This window comes from Bombus terrestris, chromosome 6 (genome assembly GCF_910591885.1).
Source record: "Bombus terrestris chromosome 6, iyBomTerr1.2, whole genome shotgun sequence".
NCBI lineage: Eukaryota > Metazoa > Arthropoda > Insecta > Hymenoptera > Apidae > Bombus > Bombus terrestris.
This window is the reverse complement of record NC_063274.1, coordinates 22,405,185-22,425,915: the sequence shown is the minus strand read 5'-3', so window position 1 is coordinate 22,425,915 and position 20,731 is coordinate 22,405,185. Positions and strand designations below refer to the sequence as shown.

The 20,731-nt window shown below is 28.2% G+C and overlaps 3 protein-coding genes across 6 annotated transcripts in view; 2 read left to right on the top strand and 1 right to left on the bottom strand.

Annotated features, from left to right (window-relative positions):
- The first annotated feature begins 441 nt into the window (after positions 1-441).
- LOC100645698 (zinc finger MYND domain-containing protein 11) lies at positions 442-9,090 on the top strand. 2 transcript variants are annotated; one of them, XM_048406527.1, is made up of 8 exons: positions 442-530; positions 5,918-6,328; positions 6,398-6,728; positions 6,838-7,151; positions 7,354-7,386; positions 7,500-8,006; positions 8,082-8,264; positions 8,348-9,090. In XM_048406527.1, the coding sequence occupies exons 1-8, from the start codon at positions 498-500 to the stop codon at positions 8,468-8,470; spliced, it is 1,935 nt and encodes a 644-aa protein (XP_048262484.1). In that variant the 5' UTR covers positions 442-497; the 3' UTR covers positions 8,471-9,090. The 2 variants fall into 2 exon arrangements, with proteins under 2 accessions (XP_048262484.1, XP_048262485.1); XM_048406528.1 differs by lacking the exon at positions 7,354-7,386 and having other exon boundaries at positions 444-530.
- On the bottom strand, positions 8,865-10,746 carry LOC100643632 (protein LZIC). The gene is made up of 3 exons (XM_012318472.3): positions 10,284-10,746; positions 10,058-10,193; positions 8,865-9,930 (listed from the first exon to the last, which is right to left on the bottom strand). The coding sequence occupies exons 1-3, from the start codon at positions 10,382-10,384 to the stop codon at positions 9,589-9,591; spliced, it is 579 nt and encodes a 192-aa protein (XP_012173862.1). The 5' UTR covers positions 10,385-10,746; the 3' UTR covers positions 8,865-9,588.
- An 812-nt stretch (positions 10,747-11,558) lies between these two features.
- Positions 11,559-20,731, top strand: part of LOC100645931 (eukaryotic translation initiation factor 4 gamma 3) — a 46,271-nt gene continuing 37,098 nt past the window's right edge. Inside the window, exon 1 of one of the 3 annotated variants that reach the window (XM_048406524.1) lies at positions 11,559-12,431. In XM_048406524.1, coding sequence (XP_048262481.1) covers positions 12,242-12,431 — 190 coding nt within the window. In that variant the 5' untranslated portion in view covers positions 11,559-12,241. Of the gene's footprint in view, positions 12,432-14,085; positions 15,026-20,731 lie in introns of those variants that run through there. The other 2 variants (XM_048406525.1, XM_048406526.1) reach the window with 2 other exon arrangements.

Genomic DNA, 20,731 nt, shown 5'->3' with positions numbered 1-20,731 from the left:
TTCAAAATTTTCCATGAAATATTATTTTTAAATATAATTCTTTCAGTATGTAAAAATATTACCTTTGTTATATTACATGAAAACGAGAGCATATTGTTCCAATGAATTTTATAATTATTCTATATATACAATGACTTATTATTTTATACAAATGACTATTAATGTGTATTATAATTAACGTTTGTATCATACTTGTATAAATAGTACACTGTAATTAAATACACATTAACTATTTTATAAGTATTAAACATTTGTTTATAAAAGAGAGACCTATAATAATATTTACTTATTTACATTTTCAAAATAATGAACTGTGTAAAACTATGAAAACGATTAATTGTTCAAAAATATATAAATAAGTATACAATAAACTTAACGAAACATAAAAAACTAACAAAGTAATAGGTATAATATTGAAAAATACTTAAAAATTATAATATATATATATATATATATATATATTTAATATACATTATATATATAAAATCTATTATTATATGAAATCTGCGTGTGGAGGAAGTAATGGGTTTGTATGTATCTGATTGTATCTGCTATAATAGCAATACTATTTATTTTCATATTCACAATACTAACCTGCAAGCATCAGTCTCCAATCTTTAGTCTTCGGACACCTGTCTGAGGGATCAGTTGCAAATTTTTACCCGTTTACAAATCATATTATCAATATTGCTTAACCTATACAAACGTCAGTATTTGGATATCTGCCAGTTATTTCATTTGCAAATTTTTCTTTGCTCCTAATTTATATTGTTAAAATTATTAACTCTACAAAGATCTGTTATTGGACACCTGCTGCAAAGTTTGGTTGCAAGTTCTCCATTTAAAAATTACAATATTATCAAAATTACAGTTTTATGTATGGTTGAAAATTTGGCTAACAGTAAGTAACAGTATAATATTTTGAAATAACTTGCATAACATTTTAATATAATATTTATAATTAAAACAACATGTATATAATTATTTAAGTATATTCTTTTAAAATTATATAATGTTATGTATTGCTAATAATAAGAGCAATATATATTAGTAATATATTTCATCTTTTACAAATATTAAGAATTAAATGATTAAATATAAAAAAACTAAGAAATGTCCTAGTCGCGAGTTATCCGAAGAAAAATATACTGTGTTGAAATATTAAAATCAAAATTCAAAATGAATAACCTTATAAATTTATGCCGGTTGCCTTTGTAATGTATTTGTATTTTAATAGATGCATCGGTCGATACTCATCGCATTTGACTTTGATCATACGATTGTCAATGATAATACTGATATCGTGGCTCGAAAACTATTACCCAACGAAAAATTGCCAGACAGTGTAAAGGATCTATATCGTTCTAACGGTTGGACCACATACATGGGGAAGATATTTGAATTGCTTCACAATAATTCCATCGACATAAAACAAATCAAAACTGCTATTAATAACATACCTCCTGTACCGGGAATTGCTAATCTTCTAAAAGAACTACATTCTCGAGGTTGTGAAATTATTATTATTAGCGATTCAAATGCGTTATTTATTAGCGAATGGTTAAAAAGTAAAAATTTAAATTATGTTATTGCTGAAACATTTACAAATCCTGCGAAAATCGATAACGATGGGGTCATAAAACTAGACATGTATCACGTCCAAAATTCTTGTAAATTAAGTACTGTCAATCTATGCAAGGGGCAAATTTTAGAAGATTACATTAAAAAAAGAAACGATGAAGGAGTACATTTTGATCGAATAGCATACGTTGGAGATGGCAAAAATGATTTATGCCCGATCTTACGACTTTCCGAACGTGATATTGCGTTTCCGCGAAAAGATTATACACTTATGAAGATGTTGAACCATGCTGAAAATAACCAAATTCCAAAAATAAATGCACGTGTATTTCCATGGAGCGATGGTGCACAAATTTTAAAAATATTAGAAAAAGAAATTGGATTTTCTCAAATTTCTTTATAATTATAATGAAAATGAACAAAACATTTATTTATTCTTATCTAACTTTAATTATAACTAATAGGTAAAAATACTTATACTATAATCAATAATTATTATGTGATATAATAGTGATATTTCCAAGTCCCTTATAAAAATACATATATAAAATTTTCTCTTCTAAGTGTACCGTTTACTCTAAACAATTTTCAGGCGCATTCATGCATAAAATAAAATGATAATTGCAACAATGTATTTAGAAATTGAATTGTATTTAGTAAAATATTTGTATACACAATTTAATATAATATATTATTTTAGGTAATTGCATATTCTATATAATGAAATAACATTAAACAATTTTTTAGTAAAAAGGAGTATATATGTGAAATTTTATAATTACGGTTTATAAACTTTTACGCGCAATAGTATATTTTCAAATTTTTAATTTTAATTAACACCATTAAACTATGTGAAAGATATATTTAAAAAAAATTACCTTTAATATATATAGCGTAAAAAAAAAAATACATTACATATGTATAAAATATGAAAATAAAGAAATTAATTACTCTTAGTTATACAAGAGATAATTCTTAAGTTCTGAAACATCAAAATTTTACATTTTATATAAAATTATAGTATTTGTGCTACTGTTTTATCTTTATATTATACAAATTTGAATAATACTGAATTGTGAATTATGAATCATGAACTAACATGCGCACGCATTATTAGGGTTAGGTTGAACTTATGACGTGCGCGATATGTGCAATATAGTTGCGCGTCTCTAACGTTAATTATTGTCTTATTATTGGTTGCAGGCGTCGGCAAAAGTTTTACTTTTGCCTTTAATGTATTTTATGATAAAACAGAAAAACATGAATTGATCATTAATTGTGATTTAAAAGTTAATATTTTTCTTTGCGATCGGAAAGTAACAGTATACGAACAGCAAGTTAGTGTATCAGCTTCGGTAAGAAAATTTAGAGACTCCTATAAAATTTTACTCAATTATAATTACGAGATAATAATCAATTAAAGTATTACAAAAGTAAATTTATTTATATTTTCATAACGTTAAACGTTATAATGGAAAATCTCATAAAATCAATTTTTAATTATATTTAGATACTTTTAGTTAAAGAACTAAAGAGCTGATAATGCATTATTATCATAACGCCATTTATATGCAAAACTAAAAATATACTTTATATAAAGCTTTGAATATGAAGCTATTACAACTAAATGTTTACGTTATTTTCTTGGAATATTTAAAGAAATATGAAATTGAAATTCATGTAATAGGATGGATACTATTTATTTTTGCAGTATTTGTGTCCTTTTCTTGAAGCTTTATCATTTTAAGATTGAAAATATTCCGTAATGTGCTAAATGCTATACCAGTCAGATAAGTTATATTCAGTAACCATTCTGGTATATATAAAACTGTAAACACTTTTATTAAGCATTCAAAAAATAAAGGTGTCCATAATAATACCCCACTTAGTAAAGACATTTTAATACTGTCAAAAAGCTGCAGCATGTTTGTAGCACGTTGATTTATTATATTCAATTGTATTTTTGTCTCATCAAATAATATGTTATGTTTATTATCTTTACAGTGCTTGTTCCATTTTTTATTAAAGTCTTCGTGATGAATTCTCATTAGTTGTAATTTATTAAAATCAACTAATTCTTGTGTATGAGGGTTTTCATCCAAATATTTAAATTTTTGTTTTAAAGTAAATTCTTTGGAATTCGTAGGAACATCAAAATACATATTATTGATTTCATTTGTGAACTCAGATTTAAAGTTGTTTAACAGAATTTTATTTTTTGCTTTCAACTTTTCCAAAACAATTTTACAGTTTAGTTTGCCATATTGCTGTAGAATTGAGGAGAACAAAATTGGCAGAAAATATATTATAAATACCAGAATAAGCAAATGTACCTTTAAAAATTGAATTGATACAAAACATTTATCTATTATATACACTTGCATTGTCTTTGATGTATTATCATTTTGATAAATATTGATTTTGGTACGTAGAAAAATTTCTGTTGGTTTTAATTCTTTCAACTCTTTTACTTCTTTATTATTATGGTATTTTGAATCATTTGATATAATTAGTATATTATATTTTTCAGTTGTATTCATAAAATTGTTTATAGTGTCTTTATCTTCAGTAACATCTGTTTGTATTTCTCTAACATTTAATTTTTCTGTGGTATTTGTATTAATTTCATTATTGTAAATTTTTACTCTTAATGTGTCTTTTGAAAAATTTCTCATTAAGTAATCAAATAATAACGATTCTTCATTGACTCTATTAGTATAATTGCTTAATTGTATATTAGTTCGTAAGTTTGTATTATTCTTAACACTGATTGGATTAAATACATTTCCAGCATTCTTATTTTGCTCTATATCTTTTATATAAGTATCCAAATACTTTGTTTTATCTATAACTTCAGAAGTGTTATAAGAAGTTGTATTAAATGACATAGCGGATATGTCATTCATTGCAGAAAAAATAAGATTTTGTACTTTGGATATTATCTCATTCACTTGAGTAATGTTGGAAGTTTGTAATTTTATATAGTCTTCATTATTGGTAAAATTATCGTATACTATAGCTGTATATGTCTCAAATTCAGGATTTTGAAACATATTTATAGATTTAATATTATCGTGACAATCATCAAGAAAAAGTATACTTTCAATAAAACATTTTTTATTTTCCATGTCCCTTGTAGGATTTGTATTATACTCAGACAAGTATAACAATCCTGTGATAATAACAGGTACAATCCATTGACTTAATACAAATATAGTTGTAATTTTTTTATCTTTCTTTGTTTCATTATAATTAAACACATATAAAATATTCTTCATATACTGTTTGATTACTGAAATGTTTTTGGACTTTATTACAGAATCAAATTTTATTTCACTGTTAAATTTATTTATACTAGTATCATCTTCGCATATTGCTTCTTCTGAATGTAGAAATTTAAAGCACTGCTTCTTAAGATAAAATACATTTAAATTGCATTCTACAGAGAATATTAACAAAGATACAAATGAATTTACAAATGGGATGAATAGCATTCCATATTTCATTATGATACTTATGATATTACACTTTGGAATTGCATTAAAATAGTCTGGATTTATGACAGTGTTCAATTTTTCTGTAAAGCTTTTAAACTTTATTTGTTGATTTTCATTACCTCCTTCTATATTCCATATACTGTCACTTACAGGGAAGACACTGTTCACTTTATTTTGGTTGATATAAGTAATGTGCATGATACAATTTGTGAATAATATACTTGATGTAAACATAGAAAACAATACATCAGATATTGACAAAATATATAATGGTGTACCCTTCCATTGTTTAAATTGCTTTCTTAACAAAATTACAATTGTAAGAACACTGGATAACAATAATATGCATGCACATACATTTAGCATTATAAAATACATATTATATATATAAAGATTTATATATTATAGTTTCACTTGTGTTGCATTATATGCAATACTAATTATTAGTAAATTTACTGTAATGATTATAATTTTCTTATATATATACCTTGTGCAGTTCTGAAAGCTACTATATATTTAGAAATGTTCTTGGATACAAATATACACAAGTATCTTATTTTAATATGTTATGTCAAGCTATAGGGGTATCTTAACTATTACATTTTAGATATGACAAGTATTGTAACATGGGGGTATGCTGATTATCTATATATCAACAAATGCTGGTATTGATATCATATTTCTAATGCAAAATTTTCATGTATATAGGCTACATTTGTGTAATAAATTTTAAAATTATGTAAAACAATATGTTTTCACAAAATGCGTCTAATTCAAAGTAATTTTATTACTTTTATATAGCTTATAAAAGTCCAATGTTCTTTCAATATCTGTTTCAGTGCATATCTATCATCATGTCCATTCGTCGTAGGACAGATCCTTTTATGACACAACGAATATGGGATGCTATCAAAATAACTATACATCAAAGAAGTTTACCAAGCAATGATCGTATGGTACGACATCTAGCTCGAGTTTATGGAATTACAGAACAAGAGGCCCAGGAAGAATTAAATAAAGCAGTTGATGATGGACTTGTTTATTTAAAGAAAGTACCAACAAAAAATGGTATAGACCAAGAGAGTTACAGATTACCATCAGATATTATACCTAATGATGGTCATGACTGGTATTGCTGCAAATGTCACAAAGCAGGAACTGTAGAATGCTGTCAACAATGTCATAGGGTTTATCACCCTGAATGTCATATTCCTAGTAATGTTAAAGTGAAAATATGTAGTTTTTGTGAAGTAAGTACATTACATTAGATATTAAATTTAAAACTTTATATACCAATAAAGTAAAAATAATTGTTACAGAATATAAATAATGACACATATCCAGATAAAATTGATCTCAATCACATTCTGAATTTTACTTGTGGACATTTGAAAGCAAAATTGCCACCAGAAATTACAAATCGTACTATCGTTTTTAACAATGATCCTATTGTTACACCAACTAATAGATATTCAGGCACAACTTACGTTAGTGATGGAGAAGATGCATGGCGACCAGGTGTTCTTATAAAACACCATATGGACTTAGCAATCATGGATTCAAAAATTAAGAAAAATGAATATAATAATCTTGCTGAGTTTCAAGCTGATGCACATAACATGCTACATAATATCATTGTATATCATGGAGGTATATAACTAGAAACTAATTTATGAATTATTATCTTCAAGAAATGTATTAAATTAGTAATTATTTAAAAATATACTAATGATAAATTTTAATTTGGATATTTATTTAGCTCATAGCATAATAGGAGAAATGGGTAATACAATGTATCAAGATTGCTGCTACGATCTTCAAGAAATCCGCCGCTGTGCCGATTGCTATAGGATATCAAATGAAAAATCAGAGAAGCTATGGTTTTGTATACCCTGTAATCCACCACATCAGCTAGTTTATGCAAAACAAAAAGGATACCCCTACTGGCCGGCTAAAGTGATGCAAGTTAATGGCAACGTTTATGACGTCCGATTTTTTGGAGGTCATCATATGCGTGCCAACATCGAAAAAATGTTCATTCGTCCGATTACCGCCAGTCTACAGAGTTTACAGGTAAAGATAAGTCACAAAATTATCCGGCGTTCAACGCGAAATTGTCACGCGAACACTGTGAAATTCTCGGTTTAGGTTACACGCCATTTACAATGTATCGTATCACTGACACAATAGAAGAGAACTGTCGAGAGAAAAAGCAATTTAGAAATTGTTGTTGCACTTAGGTATATTATTATCTTAACAACAAATTCTTGCATAGCCTTCGGAAAAAGGAAAGTGGAAAGAAATGGAGGTATGCACATACTGTGACCTAAAGTGTACAACTAATTTCTCACCACTCTGTTTCATTGTGCAGTCAGAAGAAAATCATCCTTTCTTAAAACGTGCACAATTTACCTTCCATAGATAAAAAGATCCACTGCTTGGAACAGAGCATTTGATGAACTGAAGCATCATCAGAATTTGCTGCTAAAGTTGGGCAAGAGCATCGGGGATTTGGACATCGGCGACGATAGCGAGGGTCCAAAACCAACTAAAATCCGAAATGTAGAGTCATCAGGTTCAAAAAATACGGCGGGAAATCCTAATCCAGCGAAACAACTTTTTAAGGATTTAAGAGTTAAAGTAGAACGTCTCAGTTCAGACGGTCACAATGATATACCACCAAATCAGGAGGGAACCTTACATAATGAACGTTCTTCAAAAACTAAAGCTAAAAGTGAAGAGAGGCAAGTACCCTGCTTGCCGGTGGCAGAAGATGAACCTGCAAGAGAAATATCCAGTACGTGTCCTCAAGGCTTGAAGAAAGAAGGTTCTCAAGAAGATATGGTCACATCTAGTTCTCAAGAACCAAGAACCAAATGTGTTTTCGTACAGACGGAACAAATACAAACGGAAACATTACCTGCGAAGGTATAATATTTAAAAATCATTGATTGAATGTATTTATTACGTATCTATATAATTTCATAATGTTATGTTTTACAGATAAAAAGGGAACGCAGAACATCGGAACAACCTACTACAACTGCATTAGAGAAGCTACGTCGGGAATTAGAACTGGAAAAATGTAAAGAATTGGAAAAATTACAAGCCGAACACGCTAAAGAATTACGGCAACTAACAGACAGACACCAACAAATTATATCAGAAATAAAGAAGAAACAATGGGTAATAATCTTTTAATATTTTTCTTGTGTACACGTATTCTAACATTTGTTTTACATATATTATAATAATTATTTTAATTTTAGTGTTATAATTGTGAAGCTGAAGCCATATATCACTGCTGTTGGAATACTGCATATTGCAGTACTGATTGTCAACAAATTCACTGGCAGCGTGAGCATAAAAGAGTATGCCGACGTAAACGTTAAATTAGTGATGGGTGTAATGTAAAGTGCAGTAAAATTAAACAGATTATGAAATTGAAATGAGAAAGAGATTGAAATTGCTGTATTTGTAAAAAAGAGGATGCTTTGTAGAAGTATATTAATATATTCTTGACACTAATTTGACATGCCTTGTTGTTGTGAGCTTCCTACTTAAACGGAAGCATTTGTAATATGTATGCAAACAAATGTGAGTGCTTTGATTTGTAATTATTAGTCCTATTTATAAGTAAAAATGTAAAGAGATAATAACTGATTATTATATATACATTTATTTGGAAATTTTACATTTTTGAATAATGAATTACATTATTTTAAGTATTTGTTGTAGTGTCATATTCTTAATGTAAAACCTTTAGGTATTAAAGCAAATAGTAAATTTATACATTTAAAAGCAAATTTATTAAAATTTTACATTGATAAAATATGTGACTGATCACAATATTCTTCGCAATATTTTTGTATAACATGTGTATGTATACATATTAACAATAGTGATACAATCCAAAATATCACATGCGTAATAAATGTATGTTTCCTTATCTTCCCAAATCATTTATGTGAGATATGACATTGAAATAAAACAAACATATTTTATTACATTATACTGCAGTACTATAATGCAGCTAGAAATAAACATAATTATGATTTATAGTGCACAAGATACATTAAAGATAAAACTATGTATATTTGCTTATTATATAATTCATATTCTACTTATAGAATTAAATTTATGGTGAAAATTGTTAACATTATTTTCAGTCTTAAGTCATCAATCACATTTTTACGAAAGCAACAATTTCGGAAATTTAGTTAAAATTAGCAAGAAAATGGAGTGAACAGCTACAAAATTTAAATAATAAAAAATACAAATTTTTCACATTACAACCAATCTACTTACAATAAAGCTAAGTTATATTTAAAATTGAAAATACATATTTTCATATTTATACACATATTTATACGCACATATTGATTTAGCAATATTATTGAAATATATATTATTAATTTATCAATCTTTTTACATAATTGGTTCCCTTATTTATGTAAATTGTTATAAACTTGGTAAAAAATTATAAATTTATATGAAAAAATATTCCAGTTCAAGTATTTTGAGTTCTGACTTCATCACCTACCACTGCCATAGCCATTCGACCTTTCTCTACATTATCAGGTACTTGCACATAACTTGTTGTGTCAATGTTACTAAGCATCAATTTTTCCAATAGCTGTAATTCTTGAGGTTCCAATTTTTCCCCAAGCTGCCTTAATGCATTTAAGATCTCTGCACGTTGATGATCACTGACCTCCTTACTTAATTTTCCAAGTTTTACACCACAATCAATTTGAGCTAATCGTTCTCTAAGTTGTGATGTCTCTCGTTTTCCAAACATTCTGATAACAGCAGGAGTTTTGAATGCTTCGCTAATTGCTGCTTGAATTGCCTATTTAGGATTGTAAGTATATATTTACAGTACTTTTGAAAATATTATAATTGATATCCCTATATTAATATTGTTTAAAATTCAAATGATAATGCTTTATAATGTATAAAATAGTATTAGTACATACTAGTTGTATTGCACCTAATTGATCAACTAATGTTGTGTCACCAGATATCATTCTTTGTAAACTTTCATTGAATTCCTGTAAATCTTCTTTTGTAAGTTGCATAGCTTCTTCATAAGCAGCAGCGTCTAGTGAATTTCTATAAAATATATTAATTTTATACAAGAAAAATATTAATTCTAAAATTATTAAATGAACAATTTTAAGAAATGTAATTTATCAATAATACCGGTTTTCTTCTATATCCTCTAATTGTTGCACCAGTCTATCCAATTGTGCTTCTAAATTTTTTCTTAGTTTCTCAGTTTGTAATTTACCATGAGAACTCATTTTTCAATATTAAAACGATAATAATTAAATAAATTGATAGCAAAAAGTAAAACAAACGTGTAAATTTATGTGGTTGCCTGAATTTTACAAAGTGAAGTCGGTTAAAAAATTAAGGTTAAAAAATCAATTCTTTATCATTGTATTATCTTGACAGGTATGTACTTGTCTGAAAACCTTTAAATCGTTTTATGTCTACGTATTTATATCACATATGTAATATCGATTTTATATGTATTATTGTTATAGAAGTTTTTAGTTCTTTCTTAATTTTAAAAATGTAACTGTAGTTATGATATTTCTATAAACATGTGCAACAACATTACACTAAATCAATAATAGGTAAAAGAATATAACAGTTGAACTAAATTTATCAATTGTAGATACATACATAATTATCAAGTATAAAAGCAGTTATGTATGTACGTACATATCTGTGTGCACATGTAATGGAAAATATGGCTTTAGTATAATATATAATATATGTTTATGCATTTAATATATATAATATGTATTTGTTCTGTTATTTGTAAGTATATAATTATGGAGAAATGTTTATTACATATTTTGTATTGATATATTTATGTCAATATCAATTATAATCATATCAAAATCGTAATAATATTCATTATCATTCATTAATATCATCAATATTCATCTCTTATTTAAGAATATAAGATTTGTTCAGTAGCAAATTCATATACGTTTTTGATATTATTTTTGTTTATAACATATTTAGAGGACATATGAGAATATATATAGGCACATATATACATATATAAGCACAACAGCAACATGTTGCAATATGTAGAAATAGTTTGAAATTCATTATTGAAAGCAGTTTTTACAACAAAAAAGGCTGTTTATCTAGATATTATCTACATAATCAGCATAAACAGGCGTGGATAACAACATAACAACCAATCAAATAGTTATCTGATTGATTCTATGTTCCTTGTACAGTTTATGCCAAATATCTGATTGGTTGGCAGATAATTTTGTTTCGTTACGTTACGACAAATCCGTTTGTGTCGTTTCGAAAAAATAGTATCTTGGACAAATTAATTAATACGCATATAATTACAATTTATAATTAAATAGTTTGATAAATATCACTTATCAATAATTTATTACATCCATTTTAAATCGTTATCGTGTCGAATGTGCAACGAGATTTAAGATTTTTGTATTACTATTAAGGAACGTTGGGTAGGAGGAAATGGAAAGAAAGGCGTGCTGTGGTTGTGCTCAATGTATGGTGCGCGTCGTTTCTTTTTTCTTAGAAGGAAACAAGTCATTCATCGTTTGTTAGACAATTTACGCGACATTTTAGGCAGGTAGAACGGCCTAGGTACGATTATTGACGACAATAGCTTGCTAGTATTACAAGAAGAACTAAGTGATCGTGTGTAGTTGAATATTGTAACCGCGCGCGATCTTAGAAAAAGAAAGTGATAATAACGTAAACACTTTTTGGTCGAATGAGTCAACGGAGGAAGACAGTCTGCGGAAAAAGTGTATAATTTGTTGGCGAATAAAAACGAATCTAGTTATTTTGATCAAAAACACAAAATATGGAAAAAGTGAAGAAATAATTTTGCGTATGAATTGACCGTGATTGAAGCGCGCGCGCGTGTAACCGTGCCATCAGTTCTGTACGGCTGACCGAACGTTAACCGTCATTTTTCGTACCACCAATTTTTCAGTAAAGTTTGCTTTGGATAAGAAGTCTTTCGACAAACATTACACTTAACTACGCACGTGCGAAAATAACGTACCTATGAGGACCTCAGCGAGCCACATAAGGCAACAAACTTTGAAGGTAGTGGAGAGTCTAAAGAAAGGAGGCCTACGCCTGCGATGAGCATGCCAACGAAGGGGAAACATCACCACCTGCCCCAACATCATCAACATCATTCACAGCCGCATCATAATCCGCCACAGCATCAACCTCAACTCATAGTGAACGTCAATCAACCAAGTGTTCATTCTCCTCAAACTTATAACACCGTGGTTACAACGAATACACCGCGTTTTGTACCGAATGCTGGTGAGTACAAAATTATAATAGTGTTAACTTTATTTTTAATTTCACTTAATTTTTATACATGCTGCCAGATATTTGTTATTTGTTGTGTGTATGTGCTTTTCTACATGATTAGAATTTAATATATTGGTTAAATACTAGAAGGAGGTTAAGTTTTGAGGTTAGAATAGCCATGCGGTCCATGTGGCTATGCATTAGAAACATTTCGTAAAAATATCTACAAGGACACATTTATTTTCCATCTAACAATATTTTATATCTATTAAGTTGTATTTTCTTTGGTTTTAATATTTATTTTATTAAAATATTACTTAAAGAATAATAGAACTCTGAACAAAGGAAGCAATACTTACTTACATATATGCAAGTTGATTGATAAATTTTCTACGATTTGTAAAAGTGTACTTCTGTTCTAAAAGTTATATATTGATATATCGACTCAAAATTTTAATTTAAACAATATATTTTTAAATAATTTTTAACAATTTATTTATTTTGTCGTCATATTTGTTGTACTGATATAATACAATTTGTAATTTCATTCTTAAATATGTTGCATCTGCTTAATATTTATTTTTTTCCAATAACTTTATATTTTTTAATACTTAACGATTTGTCCATGTGTTATAGACAAACATGTTCTGTAGATGGCAAATTATTTCATTTTGCTAATATATACTTAACGACCAAACATACAAGAAAATTAACTTAATGAAATTATGGAAGCCATAGAAGAAACATCGTAATTATACGAGTTGTACTACTTTTCGATGTGTCGGATTTATTTAGGTTCCAATTTTTCTAATATAGTTAAAAATTTTACAAGTTACATTTTTCCGTGAGATAAATTACATAATAATACATTTTAAAAGTATTTTTTGAGATATTCGTTTGAAACTAAACAATTTACGTAATAAATTACTAATATTTGGAAAACGAATTTTTTCTGCAATTATAAGCTTGTGCCAGAGGTATTTGTATTGATATTATACTTTATGGATCATAAATAGGAGATAATTAAAATAGCGATTAGAATTATAATTATATTAAGAGGAAATTCTTATTTTCTTTTTAATATATTGATTTACATATTGTAAATACAAATATTAATCGATCTTGAAATGACCTTATTCAAAACACTTGACGTTATTATTAAATTACATCGATACGATAATCTGTTTTTATACTTATTAATTAGTTCTCTTAAATCCATGGCTTCTTGGTTTATTTTATTTCTCATTTTAGTTTTTAATTTCGATATGGATTTTTTCTTTCTTAAGAAAAGTCTAATAAGAAAATGAGAAGAAGGAAAATAATAATATACTGAATGCGGATATAAATAAAAACAAATGTAAGTGAGAGAGTGGGAGAACAATCTGTTGAATCTTACGAAACAGATTTCTTCCAGTAAATTAGGGATTATTTAATGGGTGAATTAAAACAGTAAAAATAATACATATATGGGTTATGTGAAAGGATGAACGAAGAAGTATTTCAAGAGAAAATAGGGGAAAAACCCACAAAAGGAAGAGAGAAGGAGAGTAGGATGAAGCGAGGCAACATAGCTAACTTGGCGAAGGTGTACGGAAACACCCGAACATTGAGTTCAGCTATATATCGTGCATAGTCTGTGTACATGTGGCAATCAAGCCACACGGTACACACGTTTCTCGCTCTCTTTTTTTTTTCTTATTTAGCTTATAGTGAAAATAATCGAGTATAATTTCATCACAAGTATACAAAAGTTCACGATAATACAACAAGAAATTGTGCGTAATACCATAAAAGGAACGTCATAATTTTCTTTTTAAGGAGTTGTATTTTCAAGGCTGTCTCTATAATCTTATGATTTGAAATATCACAGTCAGAAGTACATTTTCTTTCTAGAACGTTTTATCAAGATAGTTCTCTTGTACGTGAAAATTTTGCGATTTGTATTTTGTGTATGGTAACATTTGTCAATAAACAAATTGTGTCATCTGTGTATTACGTATGGAATTATCGTTACAAACAACATATGGTCGTTAAAAGTGCGTAAATTTAAGTAACAGAACATGTTTGTTGTAATTATCACATAATGTGAATATCACGTGTAAGGAAGAGTGCGAGAAAATATTGGTTGATACTTGACAATCGAAACAGTCTTTTTAAAACTTTGTGATTTACCGTACCGAGAGTGAGTTTTACGATAGTAGTAACAGTAGCAGCAGTGGTATTGCCGGGTCTCGTGGTTACTAACTCGCACAAAAACATTGTCTTGCCAGTATCACATCGTCTTTGCTGCCGCGGAGGTTATATAATTTCGACGAGCGGTTTTTTCGTTTACGAAGCATGAGGAGTGTCCATTCATTCAGATAGTTCATTGTTCTGTCAAGTATTTGCGCCATACAGGGCGTATATTCTTCACGAAGAGAGATCTCGAGTGTTACCTTCATATGTTTGAGAACGAAAGTGGATAGGATCACCAATAGGCAATCACGCCACTAAAGATGTTCTCAATCGTCACTGTTTCTTACCATCACTAGCAATAACGGTTGTAAGAAAACTTGGACAAGACGTACAACAGCACATAAGGCGAAAAATGTCCACGGTGATAGGTAAGTTGAATGTCACGCTATGTTGCGGTGTAGGGACAGTTGCCTCTATTCGAATGATCGAATGTTTTCACATCGCTCATATAATTCATGTATGAACTGATGCTCATCTCATAGATAGTAATGTGCTTCGTTACTAGCATTTGCAACAGACTTCCCATACTGTATCATTCAATTTTCAATTAATTCTGATTCGTATGGAAATTTTAAGTAATGTTTTTATTTGTACTCTTTTGTATTTGTTGTACGTTAAAACAATTTATTATTTTTCCTATAAATAAATTAAAATTCTTTGAAAGTTTTAATTCTAGTATCAGATGAAATGTTACATACTTACAATAGATTTCGGAAGATGTCGCGTGAGTCAGTAATCATTTGCTAAGTGACGACATAGCTAACTGCCTACCAGTTGGATGTGTCACGTGTATAAGAGAGTACGATTTGTAAGATCGTCCAATATTTTTTATATTGTCGACATCAAACTACAAAAATGTACGATATATAACATTAAAACTTTACTTTAAAATGATCCAACTATTATGTATATATGTAACAATTTATTTATGTTTATATTACGCTTACGTAGTCAATCTGTTCATAGATAAAATTTATTTTTTTTATTACTTATTTACATGCTTACAGACGTCTATGTTAAAAGCTGCATCTGATTTTTCTTTATAATATTTTTTAACTTTTGCGATGAGCAATTTTTCATATTTCTAATTATAGTTTCTGGAAATCGCAGTTATCACGAATATGGGTTTCTAATAGCGCTTTATTACAATACAACATGCAATAAAAGAATTATTGTTCACTGTTAGGTTAAGATTCTACTGAGATTGTCAAGGTCTTCTGTCTCGTCTTGTTGGGTAATATCTATTTATTATAAAGGCCATCATGGAGGAAATTGCATAATACTCAGGTCTCAATAAAATCAAATTTGCCATATAGATATGCTTCTAATTAATTCGCGCGTATTATTGTTTAAAATTGTACTCTAATATTTATTTTGCCAGCTGTTCAGTTCCATTGAATAGCACGTGCATAAAATAGACGTTCGTGATTCTGAACCATGATTTCATAACAATTTTATTGTTCTTATTCTTTTAATTAGATACGTTTCTTAATAATTTCAATATCTAATTGCAATATTCTTCTAATAATTGAAGAACAGTTCTATTTTCAAGCATCTGCTTGAGAGATTTAATACTTTCCTCTAATCTTTTACATTATGATTTTATTATAAAAAAAAGAAAAAAGAAAGTTTTTTTTTATTGTTTTTCTATTATACTTGAGATGTTATGTACATGGAAGTTGTAACTTCAATACTTATGAAATATTTGAAACTTCCTACATCAGGATATGAATTTTGCAACGTAATCCCGCTGATTCCGCAATCCAACCTGGAAACCTAGCTTTGGATTGGATTTTATGTAAATTTCAGGTCACTAGTTCATCTTGTGGATTTTGTATACGTATAATTCAACTTCTGTATAAGTGCAACGTAAATCTGTCTTCAAATAAAATTTTAATTCCATCATTAGGAATATTAAATAATAAAATGTAACTGTGCTTTATTTACGTACTGTCAAATATTTCTTTGTACTTTGTACAATTTTGCATTCTGCGATAGTTACCTGTTCGTTGTTTTAATAATATCATGCTTTTATTCTATACATGCAGAGAGTGCAATAATACAACACATACTTGTACCGTCAGAAGCAGTCATTAATTTTCGCGTTTATTAGGAACCAGTTACTTGCTTGTGTTGAAATATCATTGCGGAAATCCTTTCTCTTTCTATGTTACTTATAATAGTTTGGATAGTTAATTAAATAACAGCGCAATAGATTATAAATATAAATTTTATTGATTCCCAAATAATTTTATATTTAGACATTTTGTAGATGTACTTGATCAGTATCTTATTATTTGTTAGCCATTCGATGATATTTTGAAAATGTATATATGCACATTCGATTATTTCTGTATGAAATAGCATTTTTCCCACTATTGCACAATAATACATCAACAGAAAAAAATGGTTGAGTAAAAATAGAATTATTTCCGCGAATAAATTTTTTCTTATATTATTAGGTAATTTTTCAGGCTCTTCTATTGTATCCAGACTGCAAAGTATTCGGTTAAAGTGACACTTGGGGATTTTTTAAGGTCGCTGAAGTCGAAAATGAACGTCGCTTTTTACGGAAATAAGGCATAACAAATTTCAGTCAATCTGTTGATGCGTGACGTTCTTATGGATTTTAACGAGACTTTTTAAATATTTAGTACTCTTAATGCCTTTATTTACTGTATGGTACACCTTTTATACATTTAAATCATAAGTTTTAAATTTATTAAGTTAGGTTTGGGTTACTTTATATTTTCCGGCCACTGTGATGCGGTTGGTTATTTCTACTTATGAAAGTGTCTACTTCTCAAGTATAATAGAAAAACAATAAAAAAAAACTTTATTTTTTCTTTTTTTTATAATAAAATCATAATGTAAAAGATTAGAGGAAAGTATTAAATCTCTCAAGCAGATGCTTGAAAATAGAACTGTTCTTCAATTATTAGAAGAATATTGCAATTAGATATTGAAATTATTAAGAAATGGATATCTAATGTTAAGATCTTTATCGGTCAGATGTATATAAATGAATTTACGATGAAGTTTTAAACCGTTCATTTCTGTGAAAAATGAGCTTCATTTTCAACTTTAGCGAACTAAAATACTCTTAGAAAGAAACATTCAGACCAAGAATTTTACAGTCCGGATATGATTGTAAATGCTCCTTTCATTACTAAAGAAGTAGTATGGCAACAGAAAAAATAATTCATTAAAAATAGAATTATGTTTGTACTGTAACGAATAAGTTACAAACGAAAATATTTATTACATTATTAAATAAATAATCAATTAAATGTAATAAATGTTTTCTAGAACTTTAGGTATACTTAGTGAATGTATATAAGCTAGTATATATGTAGTATGCAATTTGTTTCAACAAGTCGCAATCCATTGTCCAATTTTTACATAATGAATTATTTCGCACTACGTCGTTCATATATTTTCGTTACCCACTGTATGTATGTCTAGAAGTTCCTCATTGTTAGGTATTTTCCGAGTAACATGTTATTCTTTTGGACTGTAAGAAGGTTAATCGAGAAAGAAGGAGATATTCGACAGAAAGTTGGAAATCGCTACCGAAAGTTCCTAGGATAATCTGTGTGATAATAAGCATAATGACGAAATTGAACGATAACAAGTACAATCACGTGATTAGAAGACGATGGTGAAAGGTGGCAGACGTCTGTGCATCGATTCGAATCGAAGCCAAAGTAAACGTCAAACGGCGAACAGGCAGAAAATGTGCATTCCTGGCAAGGCCGCTTGTACGAGAAAGAGGCCATCAGACATCCGGAGAGAAACTAACCGTACTTTGCCTGCTTCTTACTGATCTCTTCGCCTCTTCAACAACCATGTTTTTACGGTCCCGTTGCGCTCAATTGCTGTTTCCTTTTTGAATTTGTTAAATCCGAATATTCTTAGAAATATTCTACAATACTTCTTCACTATTCACTATTAGTACGTTCTTTGTAGATGGAGGAATTGAATGGCATTGGTAGTTTTACTATAGAAAAATAATATTTCTCTAGTATCATTTCTGGAAACTTTATTACTACTAAAATTGTTTATTATTATTGAGGCTTAGAATTTTTTCTAAATGATGAATAGAAAGAAAAAATTGTCACAGTTCTGTTAGTGATGATTGATATCTATGTTGATTGATGATCGATATCTATGTTAGTATAGAAAATGTTTGTAAACATGTAGACATGATTGAAGCTTAAAATACCCTTGATACTGAAATTATTTAAATATACATACGCTATTAATACATCTTTCTGCATTTTTTTAAAATTTGAATATGAATTCGTGTTGAAACAAGCATTCTAAGTTTTGATATTTGTTGATAAGTCTGCTACAATTCCATTGTTTGAATGAACAAAAAAAAAAAAAAAAGTATTTAGTATCTATTTTTGTTCCTATTATATGTATATGTATAGAATGGTATCTTATGCGCATAGAATATCATTAGAAAATAACGAAGAATGAACAATTATAAATGTATTTTCGTTGAAACTTTTGTTTGTTGATACATTTTTTATATGAATATAATTAGTCAAATAAAATATTAGAAAACGGACAATTTAAAAAATATAATTACAGATAATTTCGTAGGAAAGGAGAATGCATTTTAGCATAAAGAATCTCGAAATTTACGTTGACGGAGTTTATTGTAAGACCCAATTCTAATCGCACGGTCTCTTCAGCAATGCGGTAAAAGTCACATGAACCAAAATGCGAACATCGGCTCTTATGTTTTCATATTTCAATAGCATTACATTCAAATTTGTAGCATTTTTACTTTCAATATATTTATATATATAGATACATTACATATTTTCTGTTACAAAAGAAAAATTCTACTTCCAAAAAATGCATATGTGGATCTATAATACTAATTACTTTCATTTATATCATTTACACTTTTTTTTGTATTTATTTTTGTATATAGTTGATTAGATCATTGGGAAATCCATTAAAATAATATTCTTGATACCGAGAACTTATTACATGTTATATAATTTATTCATAGTAAGTTTATAGCGACTAAGCATTGTGACATTTAACACATTCATGTCATATTGGTTGGTAAACCAGGTTCTGTATAGTTCCTGGTAGAAAGTGCACTTTTATATATCACTAAGTACTTTTTGTGTTGATGCATGCGTACGCGTATGTGTTAACCATTACATATTTTGTATTCTTCATAGGTTATTATCATTTATTTTATTCATCTTAATGCAGAAATTAAAAAAATTATTTGTCATAATATTTTTATAATAAATGTAAATATTAAGAATATGATTTTATACGCAACGAGCAAAAAGATTTCAAATTTTTTAAAGATTATCATCGATTTTCCAAGTACCTCTACATACATACAGAACAAAAAAGTATTTGTCGTGGCATTTTTATAGTAAATATAAATATGGACAATATGATTCCACACGGAGTGAGAAAAATTATTAATTTTTATTTTTTGATCAATATTATCGATTTCCTAAGTATATTCTACAATAGATTAGAAACTTTTTAAAAAATTATCTATTCTCTTATTCACTTGATTAAATGACGCAAGGTTTATCTTGGTTACTTTTATGTTTTTAATCCAGAAGAAGATTATAGATTGTATTGTTTCCAAGGTATCATTCTATAAATGTATCGTTATAATTAATGACAAACGCGATTACAATTAGTACAATTGTAAATAATATATGTGAATACTTGAAAAAAAAACAAACGAAAGAAGTTGAGGTGAACTTATTTAAAAAGTACAAATATAAACACTTTTCTGAGGAAGATATTAATTTTATGTTTTAAGTAATCAACAACAATTTTGCACTATTACGTGAGCCATGCTTTTATATTTTTATTACTCGATGTATTTTCTTCTTTAATAATTTTTCAATTTTTATTCTTTATTATACTTCATATTTATTTCGTATTAGTTATTTAGCCTTTGTTTCTCTCTTTATCTCTGTTCTGATCGTTCTGTGGTTACATTTACCAAAAAGACTTTTTCTTTAAAATCACAATTAAGAATTGAGTACGCTGTTGACATTGATACAATTATTACA

What these genes read in the sequence shown, in the direction of transcription:
- LOC100643632 (XM_012318472.3), bottom strand. Translation starts at nt 10,384, where the DNA reads ATGAGTTCTCATGGTAAATTACAAACTGAGAAACTAAGAAAAAATTTA. An exon ending in GAGGATATAGAAGAAAACCG is followed by an intron (nt 10,194 to 10,283) that starts GTATTATTGATA and finishes TATATTTTATAG; the next exon opens with AAATTCACTAGACGCTGCTG. An exon ending in AATTAGGTGCAATACAACTA is followed by an intron (nt 9,931 to 10,057) that starts GTATGTACTAAT and finishes AATCCTAAATAG; the next exon opens with GCAATTCAAGCAGCAATTAG.
- LOC100645698 (XM_048406527.1), top strand. Translation starts at nt 498, where the DNA reads ATGAAATCTGCGTGTGGAGGAAGTAATGGGTTT. An exon ending in GAAAGTGGAAAGAAATGGAG is followed by an intron (nt 7,387 to 7,499) that starts GTATGCACATAC and finishes TACCTTCCATAG; the next exon opens with ATAAAAAGATCCACTGCTTG. An exon ending in AAATAAAGAAGAAACAATGG is followed by an intron (nt 8,265 to 8,347) that starts GTAATAATCTTT and finishes TTTTAATTTTAG; the next exon opens with TGTTATAATTGTGAAGCTGA.